Raw genomic sequence first — 13,367 nt, forward strand, 5'->3', positions numbered from 1 at the left:
AAGGTAAAATTTTTTTTTTTTTTTTAAAGAAATGACGCAAATCGTCAAAAGACTTCCTGGGCCAAAAAAAACCGAAGAGACGAACCAAACTACGCTGTCTCTCTGCTGCAGACAAGAAAAAACTGAGTGGGAACGCTCACGCGACGGGCGGGAAGTCATCCGTGCATGTGCGCCAGAAGGCTCTGGCAAAAGTTTTTTATTTTTGCTCTGAAAAAATTTGCTGTTTCCTGGGCTGCCGTGGACGCCGACCCACATGCGAGAACAAGCAGTCTGCTTGTCCTCGGAGAAGATACTTTGTACAAGACTTGAAAACCATTAACCCTGGAAAGACTAGAAAGAATGGTGACAGCAGAACATGTTTAAGTCTTAAAAGAGGTGTTTAGGGGGTGAAGATCATGTGATCTTTGCTCACATCTGAAGCTAAGGGGCCAACTCTACTGCAAAAACAGAAAAACTCTTACATATGAGAAACAATTGTAAAAGTGGAAAAGAAAGTTTAGACACTTTAAAAATATACTCAGGGCTGAATATTCCATTAATGAGTAAAGCCAGCAAAATTAAAAACAATTCAACCAAACTTTTTGAAAACAGATTTGTGCATTTCTAGGCAATTTACACCTACTATGGTAGCTCGTGTGATACGACATTAGCCACCAAAATAAAAGACTGGAAATAGAAAAGTTAGCAGGATTATGACAAAGGATGAAGAACAAATGGAAAAGGTCAGAGAGCAATAGAGAAGGGAGAGAGGAACTGCAGGGGGACACAGAACTGGTCATACCACCTAATTTTTGACTCACCAGCCATCCACCAATATTAACTACAAGTAATAACACAGGTTTGGTTCTTTAAACACACAAACACACACACATTACCATCTTTAACACTGAAACGAGACAGCACCGCATCTGTTATTTCCTGTATGAGCAGACAAATGTATTGGAAGGTGCTCAAGGGCTGGTCTGGTCTAGTCATATATCACTATTTTATTTGTTAATCTTTGCAAATATGTAAAATGAAATGCACAGATTTGTAAACAAAACTTAACTTCATGTTTAAAAGGCAAATAAAAAAAAATGTGCAAATGCAAAAGGTAAGGTTGTGCTGTAATAATAAAAGGCTAAAACTGATGTGCAAAGTTTAAGGAAATTAGCAGCTTTTGTAGCACGCAAAACAAAGTAATCAAGGAAAAAAAAAAAAAAAAAAAAAAGTTAACTTCTGCATTATTCTCCACTTCATTTCTTCTATTCCTTGCGAAAAGGAGCCCAAGGAGTCGATCCACTGTGGATTTGTTCGATTTAAGTCCAGTCCCAGGGAGCTCTCAGCAGCAGATGGGTGATCTCGATTCTCTGAAGCTTTGCAAATGAGGTGCTTTCAGAGAAGCAGAAGAGTTTTTTCCTAGGTGTGCTGCAGTCTATTGCTAGGAGTTCATCAAAGCAGCGTGCAGCGAAAGAAGCTGCTCTTCTTTGACCGATTTTCAGTAATTTTAACTGGACCTCCTGCTCCTGATGAACTGCTGTCATTCTTAAAAAAAGAAAAGAAAAGAAATTAGCAGAAACAAGCTAATAACGTGTTTACCAAGACAAGCAAAAATACTCATCTGATTTTTCAGAATGCACATAAGTCTTCAGCAAGCTTGATTTGCTCAGGCTTGTCACACACTGGAGGGAATATTTTCAAACTGAACTGTAGGGTGCAACTGTGGATTTTCATACCCCAAAGTTCAGTGCTTAGATGCACTATATACTGGCACATTATGATAAGAAAGGTTAACTCTGGACAGGAGACCAAGCACCTAGCTTTTCGGATATATACAGAATATGGGCAAGAATTTTCAAAAGCCAGGTAAACTGGCCGACAACTGCTCACCCTTTTGTTGAACAAATATAAGGATGGGGAGAAATCAACCTGTTTTCTTTTACGAACAAATCACAAGTGTGCTTGAAGGTGTAAATCAAGTCAGAAGAACAATATACATAATACTGTATTTCAAAATTCCATTTATCTTGTGTGGAGGCGAGTGTGTGTGTGTGTGGGGGGGGGGGGGGGGGGGGATACCTACAGGGAAAAAAAAAAAAAGGAGTTAAATCTTCATGGGTACTTTCACCTGTATATTTTGAACCTATTTTCAAAAGAGAAAATGTCTGTACTTTTGCTTTTGAAAATTATATATGGAAATAGTACCTTTGAACTTTACAGCTGATCAATTGTACAGACCCTCCTCCACACACACATACACAAAGGTTATATGTGTTAGCTAGTTACCTGTAGTGGGGGAAAGGCAGAGGGATGAACCTTTGCTAGCCCATGTCTGATACTGGTGGGTTCAGATCAGGCAACCTATCTTCTAGCTCTCAGAGGCTGACATGAGAGGCTTAGTATGGGTCTTAAAACAGTTTTCTGTGCTATTATAGACTCGTGAATAAGCTGAAAGGGTTGAACTTAGGACTGAAAGTGGTTGACCCACAGGTGGCAGAGGGTGGTAGTAAATGGAATCCGCTTGGAGGAAAGGAAGGTGAGCAATGGAGTTCCTCAGGGGTTGGTGCTGGGGCCTATTCTGTTTAACGTCGGCCTATACGTTTTATTTAATCAGGGTGCATGTGTCTGCGTCCTTTTAATGGTTGGCCTGCAGTTGGGACTGGCGGGCCCGCCTTCTGGGTAAGCCTCAGAGCTATTATACTGATTGCAAATTAATGATAGCTTAAAGAAGATAATGTGGTTATCATAAGTTTATGACAAATATTTTTAAGTTGTGAGAGATATGGTGGAACGATACAACCTTTTTTGTCTCACTAATATTACAGATTGTTTCTGACAGGAGAGAGCATGACTCAGGTTTGATCTGTTTAAGTTCTCCTGATGAAGCAATGAAGAGCGAAACACAAGTTGTGTTGAGGACGAGGTCATGAGGAATGAGAAATTGATCAGCTGAATAGAACATAAGTTTTAGAGATTTCACTTTTTACCACTAGCACAGTTTTCACCAATGGAGTTCCAGCGGTCTACTGCCCTAAGCTAAGTGTTTATTTAGACTACTTTATAGCACGCCTAGATTACACCCATTTGGTGTCTAATAAACATCCTAACTAAACAGTGATATAAGGAGTGAGGGAGGGCTGGAGTGCAATGATGTTGGGTTTATCATGTTGTCTTTCAGTAGTCCAGCCAGAGCAGCATGTGTTTTACTGAGCACTCATTTAATCATTATTTGAAGAGCATTATTTCAATTTTCATTTTATGCACACATCACAGCATATATAAAAGATTAAAAAAAAATGTAGAGTTATAATTTAATGCCAAGAAGTGTAGACTGATGCACTTGTGGTGCAGAAACCCAAAAGAGAGATACCGGATAGGAGGGGAGAGATTAGTAAGCTCGACTTAGGAGAGAGATCTTGGGATGCTGGTGTCTGAGGATTGAAGAAACAATGTGAGAAGGCTACAGCTGTGGCCAGAAGGATGCTAGGCTGCATAGAGAGGGGCATAACAAACAGAAGAAAAGAGGTGTTGATGCCCCTCTACAAGTCATTGGTGAGGCCCCATTTGAGTATTGTGTTCAGTTTTGGAGGCCGTATCTTGCTAAAGATGTAAAGACTGGAAGCGGTGCAAAGAAAAGCTACAAAAATGGTATGGGATTTGCGTTGCAAACCGTATGAGGGGAGACTTGCTGACCTGAACATGTATACCTTGGAGGAAAGGAGAAACAGGGGTGATATGATACAGACATTCAAATATTTGAAAGGTATTAATCCGCAAATGAACCTTTTCCAGAGGCGGGAAGGCGGCAGAACTAGAGGACATGAATTGAGGTTGAAGGGGGGCAGACTCAGGACTAATGTCAGGAAGTATTTTTTTCACGGAGAGGGTGGTGGATATGTGGAATGCCCTCCTGCGGGAGGTGGTGGAGATGAAAACGGTAATGGAATTCAAACATGCGTGGCATAAACACAAAGGAATCTTGTTTAGAAGGAATGGTTCCACTGAATCTTAGCGGAGACTGGGTGGCGACGCTGGTAATATATAGAACCGTTCATGGAAGAGTGTATGTATGAACAACTTGAAAATCTAAAGGTGGACAAAGCCATGGGACTGGATGGGATCCACCCCAGGATATTGAGGGAGCTCAGAGAGGTTCTGGCAGGTCCTCTTCAAGATTTGTTTAGTAAATTCTTGGAGACGGGAGAGGTTCCGAGGGATTGGAGAACAAAAGTGGTGATAGGGAAGAAGGTGGAAATCACAGGCCGGTAATCCTCACTTCGGTTATTGGAAAAGTAATGGAAGCGATGCTGAAGGAAAGGATGGTGAATTTCCTGGAAGCCAATAAGTTGCAAGATCTGAGACAACATGGTTTTACCAAAAGGTAAATTGTGCCAACCAAATCTCATTGAATTCCTTGACTAGGTGACTGGAGAATTGAATCATGGACGTGCAATAGACGTAATCTACTTAGATTTCAGCAAAGCTTTTGACACGGTTCCCCACAGGAGGCTCTTAAATAAACTGGACAGGCTGAAGATAGGACCCGAAGTGGTGAACTGGATTAGGAACTGGTTGATGGACAGACGCCAGAAGGTGGTGGTAAATGGAATTCGCTCGGATGAGGGAAAGGTGAGTAGTGGAGTGCCTCAGGGATTGGTGCTGGGGCCGATTCTGTTTAATATATTTGTGAGTGACATTGCTGAAGGGTTAGAAGGTAAAGTTTGCCTATTTGTGGAGGATACTAAGATTTGTAACAGAGTGGACACCCGGGAGGGAGTGGAAAACATGAAAAAGGATCTGCGGAAGCTAGAAGAATGGTCTAAGGTTTGGCAATTAAAATTCAATGCAAAGAAATGCAAAGTGATGCACTTAGGGAGTAGAAATCTATGAGAGACAAATGTGTTAGGCGGTGAGAGTCTGATATGTACGGACGGGGAAAGGGATCTTGGGGTTATAGTATCTGAGGATCTGAAGGCGACGAAACAGTGTGACAAGGCGGTGGCCTTAGCTAGAAGGTTGCTAGGTTGTATAGAGAGAGGTGTGACCAGCAGAAGAAAGGAGGTGTTGATGCCCCTGTATAAGTTGTTGGTGAGGCCCCACCTGGAGTATTTTGTTCAGTTTTGGAGGCCGTATCTTGCTAAGGATGTAAAAAGAATTGAAGTGGTGCAAAGAAAAGCTACGAGAATGGTATGGGATTTGCTTGCTGACCTGAACATATATACCCTGTAGGAAAGAGAAACAGGGGTGATATGATACTGATGTTCAAATATTTGGAAGGTATTAGTCCGCAAACGAACCTTTTCCAGAGATGGGAAGGCGGTAGAACTAGAGGACATGAAATGAGATTGAAGGGGGGCAGACTCAAGAAAAATGTCAGGAAGTATTTTTTCACGGAGACAGTGGTGGATGCTTGGAATGCCCTCCCGCGGGAGGTGGTGGAGATGAAAATGGTAATGGAATTCATACATGCGTGGCATAAACATAAAGGAATCCTGTTCGGAAGGAAGGGATCCTCAGAAGCTTAGCTGAGATTGGGTGGTGGAGCCGTTGGGAGGCGGGGCTAGTGCTGGGTAGACTTCTACGGTCTGTGCCCTGAAAATGACAGATACAAATCAAGGTAAGGTATACACAAAAAGTACCACATATGAGTATCTTGTTGGGCAGACTGGGTGGACCGTGAAGGTCTTTTTCTGCCGTCATCTACTATGTTACTATGTAAAACCGGAGCTGGGCAGACTTCTACAGTCTATGCTCTGATCGTGACTGGATAGAGATGGGCTGGAGTGTAAATTTTAAGGGGCTTCGACGTTAGCTTCAGAACTTAGTACAAGAACAGTACAGTATTGGGCAGACTTCTACCGTCTGTGCCCTGAGAAAGGCAAGGTCAAATCAAACTCGGGTGTACATATCAAGTTATCACATACCATGTAAAATGAGTTTATATTGTTGGGCAGACTGGACCATACAGGTCTCTTTATCTGCTGTCATTTACTATGTTACTATTATGGCAGCCCTATACAGAGCGCAGTTTAGCACTCAAGAAAAATGTGCAAACTCATGCAGACAGTGCACTGCTCATTTAAATCAGATGGCAATGAAGGTATTAGCTATCATTCAGATGCAAAGATGTGTGCTGAAAACCTAAAAGTTAGGCACATGGTCTTCTAATACTGGGGCTTTAATTTGTGGTACGCAGAGTAGTAAAAGTCACATCATTCTCTTGCAGCTAGCTTTAGTGATTGTTTTGTGTCCATTTCCTCTGGTTTTGTGTGAACATGAAGCACCTGCACCTTTTTCTGGTTGCTGACAGGGATTACATGGGGGGGGGGGGGGGGAATGGAAGGGAGATTGCCGAATACAGAGTTAAGGGGGAGGTGCTGCGACAAATATGATGGATAAAATGTTCACCTACAGAAATTTACATGATTCTGTACCAATTTTCATGCATGGATTAGCATTTCAGACATACATTTGTACATAATGTGTGCACATGAAGCTCCAGATATTAATACGCTCCAGATATTAATACACTCTTGTTGTGCAATACATTGAAGAGTTCCAATACACAGCTTATTACATCAGCTCCTCAGCAAGAGACCTAGAGTTCTATGTACCTGTATTTTATCTCGACTATGAAAGTGATACTGCAAGTTTTATCTATCTTGAAATTTTGCTGCAACAGCTGAACATGTTGCATATAATTTGCACAAACAGTGGAGCTGGTTCCAAATTCCTTGGTGTCTAATATCACCGTCTTCTTCACACAAAATCTGAGTTAATTTGGTATGGGCCAGACAACCATACTGGTTTGTTCCTCATTACCACACTAATTGTTTCAGGCTGCTTGGAAATTATATTCTAAATCCATGAAGGATTTATTGAGAATATTACTGCTCAAGTTATGCATCCGCCTTCCACAACAGGGCATCACAGTATAGCTAAATACATTAAGGTGCTCATTTTCAAAGCAAATAGACTTACAAAGTTATGTGGAGGGACATCCAAGTCAGACTTTGGACATTTTACACTAAATGTCCCAAATTCAAATAGAAAACAAGACCCATTTTCGGAACTGCAAAATGTCTTCTTTTTTTTTTTTTTCCGAAAATACTGTTTGTAACAAGGTTTTGTGCTCTGTGCATTTATCTTTTCAGGCCATTTTCGAAAAGAAAAAAAAAAAAAAAAAAAAAAAGAGTACAAGTGGAAAATGTAGTAAATTGAGCCACTGGGATGTAGAAGGGGCCAGCATTTTTAGTAGTCTGGTCCCCCAGATATCCCAATAAAGTATAAAAAAATAAAGAACTTCTGCTGCAGTGCAGTTTTAACTGTTTCCACTGCCATCACATGACTGAAATTCTCCTTTACACTGGTTCTCCTAACTAAGTCACAGCAGTCTATCAAGACTGTTTTATTTTATTCTGAATCATTAGATGTGGTTCTGTTCAGTTTTACGTGGTTTATTTGTATATTCTGAAAGTATCAGCAAACCAGGGCCAACTGGTCAACTCAATTTGCCTATCTACACTGCCACAGATTCTATAATGCTTTTTATAGCACATATGCAATGCTACACCGTGGTATGTATTCAGGTACGGTATATATCTGTACTCCAAAGAGCTTACAATCTAAGCGAGTACCTGAGGAAATGGGAGATAGAGACTTGCCCATGGGGAGTAGCAGAATTTGAATGCTGGCTTCTTTGGTTCTCAGCAGAAAAGAAGGAGAAGGACCTCTGCAGCAACACACAAACAGCAAAAGTGATGCAGGGGAATGAAAAGCAGACGAGAGTTCAACAAAACAATTTGTATTTTTTGGGTCACTCTCCAATAAAATTTGTTTTGTTGAACTTTTGTCTGCTCTTCATTCATCTGGATCACCTTTGCTGTTTGTGCTGCTTCTCTCGTTCTCAGTCATTTGCTCTAACCACTAAGCCACTTCCTCTAAAATAAAGCTTCTAGGACTCAGTTTTGGTCAACCTTACCATTAATGTGTTTTTCCTTGTTAAGTTTATTTTCTTAAATAACTGTACTGCACCTGTCTTTTGCCAATGCATGTCATAATACTGTAGTCACTGATTCCATTGTAAAAATAAAAAACAATTTACAATATCAAGCTCTAACTTTATATTCATATAGGTGTTGCTGGACTGTCTTATAAGTCTGCCTACTCCCTTGTAAAAGCCGAGATAAAACCACTTTCCAAATGAAGATACAAACCATTTTTCTGTTGAGTTTTGCCATTATATCCCGTCCAAGAGTAAAAAATGCCTACAATAAAGAAAAGAAATGTTCTAATTTTGAAACAGAAAATGATGACAGATAAAGGCCATATGACCTATCCAGTCTGCCCATCCATATCACTTACTATCCCCTTAAGAGATCCCACATGCCTGTCCCATGCTTTCTTGAATTCAGATACAATCTTAGAAACATATAATCAAACACAAAATTAGAAAAAAGACCTGTATTGCTGTCTTCAAATTGTATTACTAAGTAATCATTGTGTGCTCTTGGCAAATCAATGAACCTTAAGTTAAAAGCAGGAGCCTTGCTCATGTGATCTGCCATGTTATAATACTGTACACATACATCACTTACAATAAAGATAAACTTCATAAAATTCACAAGCCTACTTACAATATAAAAACAGATATATCACAGTTTACATTACTGTAACATTATAGTAGTTGTAATTGCAATTTTTCCTTACAAAGTGTCATATACTGCAGCTTTTTGCAGTTGCAATGTTGCAAACTTTGGCAAAGGGGGGTGTGTGTGTGTGTATATAAAAGACCAAAGCAGTAAGTCATGCAGTATAACTGTTTGCTATGCTTTTGGTGCACAGTATAGTGCACATGCTAAAAAACCTCTCACTCCCAATGCAATAAACTAATGGCATGCAAATTACAGCAGAATTAAAAGCATATAATGACAGAAAACAGCACAGTACCATGATAACAGCAGTTTGCTTAATCACAAATAGAGAGTATCCCTGCAGGGTACAAGCAAGGATTGGCAAAGAAAGGTGGTATATCAAATCCCATCCCCACCATCCAATGCACCGATAATTATTTTTAAAGAGGCCAGAAGGCTGGACTCCCCAACCCCCACCTACAAGCCAGGGCACTCCAGGCCAAGGCACCTGGCAAATTTACATATTAAAGGGCATGCACACTGCCATTTTTCAAAGTTGTTGGGAGGAGCAAGGACATCGCTGGATTCCTTCTGGACCAGGTAAATTATAATAGATCCCATGGGGAAGGGGTGTGTAATACAGTTGTATCAAAGGTTCTCTGGTCTAGGACTTCCCTGTCACAGGGCCAGGGATGACCTGGACCAAATAACCTTTAAATCTCAGTGGTAACTAGGCCAACTTGGGCCACAAGGCCTCAGAGATGAAATACTGCACTTCACCTCAGTGACCCTGCTGCTCCTGTGTAGCACATTTACCCCCAAACTGAAATTTACCCCCTGTGCAAAAGGGAAGTAGAAACACCCAAAATTCAGGGCATCTTTTAGCGTATAAAGCAACTGACCCTTTAGCACAATGGTTTTACTGTTAACTTTTCCACACTAAAATCCTTACACATTGGGAGTAAGGTTAGCACAGGAAAAAGAAAAAGTAAGCCACCATGCTAATGGACAGCATAGCTTATTATATCAACGGTACATGTAGAGAGGCCAAGAATGGTTTTGGCTGATGAACTATTTTAGAAAACAGCAAGACTGTAGTCATATTAAACAAGATATCAAAATAAAAAGTTAACTTACTTCTTCCACATTTATGCTGGATTTTGCGCTGGTTTCCAAGAACTTAATTCCATAATCAATTGCTAACTAGAAAATAGAGAATACTCAGTAAGCAGTATTTAATTGGGATGATGCTTGAGTTTACTGAGGAGTGTAAGACAACTAATACTACTTTAGGCAGCAATTATAGAAAAAATAATATTCTGGTGAACTTATGACCACGAAATGTTTCTTCAACCATGATGAAACACTGGTTTAGGAAAGGAGATCTTCCCATAATTTGCAAAAGAAAAAATGCTTAGCTGTTGACGCAGATTCCTTACTTTACTCCCATAGGAATCAATTTGTTCTAGGACTTCTGCTTCTAAAAGGCACTACACTATCTGCTATTGTTTTTATGATCATCATTTTGGGCAGTCTCACGGAGATCAAGAAGATGATTCCAAAATTCTTTTAAATAAAAAAATATTGACAAATTACTAAAAGGACTTGCAAGTATTAAACTGAAGATTAAGTTTCAAGTTACAAGAAATATGGCTTTTGCATCTGGTACCAATGTCAAAGATTATCTCTCCCCCCCCCCCCCCCCCCAAAATAGCGAATTTCTTTACACCCTTATGAATCTTACATTAAAGGCTACTGTCTCAAAGAAGTGCGCTGTATTAATTTTCTTTTTTTTTTTTAACTGAGCATAATTCCATTTTTCTGTGGTGGAATTTAAATGTACTTGTTAATATCCAGCCAGAGTAGTCCAGGTGAGTGGATTATATCTCTTATCAGCAGATGGGAGACAGCAAAAAAGCTTCAAAGCTGACTTTTTTCCCTTAACAGAGGTTTGGTGCAGCTTTCAGCTTTTTAATATTCTAAAAGCTAAAACAAGCAAAGGAAACTTATGTTTTAGGCTTCCAATTCACCTCAGCCAAACCTGATTCAGTCAACCACCACCCCACGGTCACTAACTCAGGCATGAGATACCCCCATACACCAAGGGTAAGACTAGGCCAGCTACCTTCAGAGTGGGCATCAATGTACTCTGACAGCTTCAGAACTTGTTAGTCAATTCATTGCCACAGTTTTCCTGGGTAGGTTCTGAACTGCTCTGGTGGAGATAAGAAACTAAAACAGAGAAGTTTCACCTTCCTCAACATCCATGCCAGGCCAGACCAGACCAGTCCAGATGCGAGATGTACCTGTGATGAAACAGAGAACTTTCATGCTTTGTGATTTGTAATGCTGCCCATGACACTTTTCTTCCCTTCAGTGCATTTCCTTTGATTGGCCAGCAGTAAGCAGGTGGTGTTTGATCTCTACATTACAACTGTAGAGAGGTCCGTTTTCTTTTTTTTTTTTTTTTTAGCTTACCTTCCCCAAAGTAACAGAGAAAAACCTCTGAGGGGAAAAGTAACCTGCAGTGCCATTGACCTTAGTGCTAATGCTCTGTGCCCTAATTGGCCCTGAAGCCAAAGACCTAGCCCAGAATGTGCTGGAACTCCCCAGTCTCAGAGTTGGGAGTAGGCCTCTGCAACAAGGCTCTGTTCAATTCCTAGGAGCAGTTTTTTTTTCCTGATCTCCCCAGGTATTACATAGATAGTAAAAAAAATGTTTAGCTTTAATACTGAGTTCTTGTTATTTTACCTGTTTCTGTTTAATCACTTCATTTACTTACTTATTTATTCTTGTATCCCACTGTTATCCCAAAACAGGTTTTGGTTCATATTGGCTTACAATTTACATTATTATCGATAATAAACCTATTAGTTTATTAGCTCTGTTGTCCTGGACTAACTAAGAATCCTGGCAGTTTGTGTTTTCAGTCAAAGAGTGGTTTTCTGGGAACTGTGGGACCCTTAGGATAATGGTTCCAGTGTCCCTAGAAACTACCAGGGACTTGTGGGTGGAGACTCACCCAGAGGCAAGCGGGCCCCAGAAGGCGGGTGGAGAGTATGCCAGTGTAGGCACACATCCTCTGGAAAGATATTCCAACTCTACCTATGAGAGCTCCTATGCTTTCACTGAGTGGGCTCGATAGACTTTTAGGGCCTGCACACTCTTGGTGTGGTCACAAGTTTTCATCTCATATCTTATTAGTGCATCTCAGTAGATCAAAGACCTATCTGAAATCTAAAAGGAATGAGCACCTACAAACACATGGAAGATGATTTACAACTGACTTGAAAATGGTTGTCCCTGCCCTAGACTTTACCATCTTCCTCCTTCACTGCTGGTAGAAAACTCAGTTGCAGCAGAAAATAGCATACTACCTTCAGAAAGGGGAAAGTATGGAGCACAGAGACACCCTTTTCTTTAATATTATCAAGGCCACCAAGAGTTCAACTTCAGAAACAAGGAATAGATACCAAACCCCATGAGACTCAAGAGAAAGGCAGCTCAAAGGGCTGAGGATTAAGTACAGGAGACTTCCCTCAATGGAGGTCTTGTGAGCTTCACTCTTCCAGATGGGATATGTTTCTCTGGAGGATCGTGAGAAAGCTTCCATTAACTGTACCTTTTTAACAAGCCAGAGCCAGCCTGACAGCTGTGGGTTATACTTTCAGACCATGCTCCCTAGAAGGAGAGAGAAAAAATGGATCCCTTAAAGTGAAACAATGTCTCCTTCATAATTAATTAGAGAGAGAGACTCTGATCCCTTACACAAATCCATTATATGGTCCTCTTCTGTGCCAAAGGTTGCAAAGCCTGCCCGCCTTCCCTGTCCCAATGATGCTAAAGTCTGCTCATTACACAGTCTAATCCTTGCAACAGCCAAGGTTGTAAAGAGAACAGAATGGGGCTTCCAGGGAGAAACCTTCGGACCGGGGGATGGGGGGGTAAAGGATTACCTCTGATAACCCCCTTCCAATACTGATCCAGCTAGCCAAAAAGACCCCTAAATATTCAATGCTGTCAGCAGAAATGACCCTGCTCTGAATATCCGTGGTCAGCTGCAGCTAACCACACTGCCTGCTGCCAGCTGAATATTGGGGGCTAAATACTTGTCACAGTTTTTCTATGGAAGGAAGGAAGGAAGGGAAACTGCCGTATAAATTCATTAAGGTCTATAGAATGTAATCAGGTCCATGGCAGTTCCAATAATCTGATTCTTTCACAGCAGTTTGAGGTTGTTGAATAAAACAAGTCCATTGTAATATCTGCTGTACCCCACAACTGTGCCATTACTTGACTAAGTGCAGAACAGTGTGGTAGCCTTCTGAGAAAGGGGTTTCCGTCGGAGAAGAGACCCCTCCTCTTCCAGCCTCAGTGTAATGATTTGGGGAGGGGACTGGAGGGAGGGGGTTGCAATAGACTGCCAGGGATTTTTTTTGATGTTGGGAGTGGAAGCAGGAGGGGAGAATCAAGGCAAGTCAGGGGCTACTGGACTATCAGGACATTTTTTTCTTAGGTTGGGGGACAGGACATGTTGAGGGGCTGCTGGATTGGATACCATGTCAGAGGAGGGTGGAGCTGGATTGGCTAATTTATTGAGGGGGGGGGTGGATAGGTCAGATTGGCTACCTTATCAGGGAGGGTCAGGTTGGCTCATGCTGAGGAGGGACCACTGAGAAACGAGACCAATGTAGATCCGGTGACTATTTTTTTTAAATGTCCCCCATTCACTGCTCATGTACGAACAGGAAGATA

The 13,367-nt window shown here is 41.1% G+C and overlaps 1 protein-coding gene across 1 annotated transcript in view; it reads right to left on the reverse strand.

Moving 5' to 3' along the window:
• Positions 1-288: 288 nt before the first annotated feature.
• Positions 289-13,367, reverse strand: part of RAB8B (RAB8B, member RAS oncogene family) — a 135,604-nt gene continuing 122,525 nt past the window's right edge. The window contains exons 6-8 of the mRNA XM_030188259.1: positions 9,750-9,815; positions 8,196-8,246; positions 289-1,524 (exon numbers count right to left, since the gene is read on the reverse strand). Of these exons, the coding sequence (XP_030044119.1) occupies positions 1,432-1,524; positions 8,196-8,246; positions 9,750-9,815 (210 nt within the window). The 3' untranslated portion in view covers positions 289-1,431. The remainder of the gene's footprint in view (positions 1,525-8,195; positions 8,247-9,749; positions 9,816-13,367) is intronic.

The sequence above is a fragment of the Microcaecilia unicolor genome, chromosome 1 (assembly GCF_901765095.1).
Source record: "Microcaecilia unicolor chromosome 1, aMicUni1.1, whole genome shotgun sequence".
Taxonomy (NCBI): domain Eukaryota; kingdom Metazoa; phylum Chordata; class Amphibia; order Gymnophiona; family Siphonopidae; genus Microcaecilia; species Microcaecilia unicolor.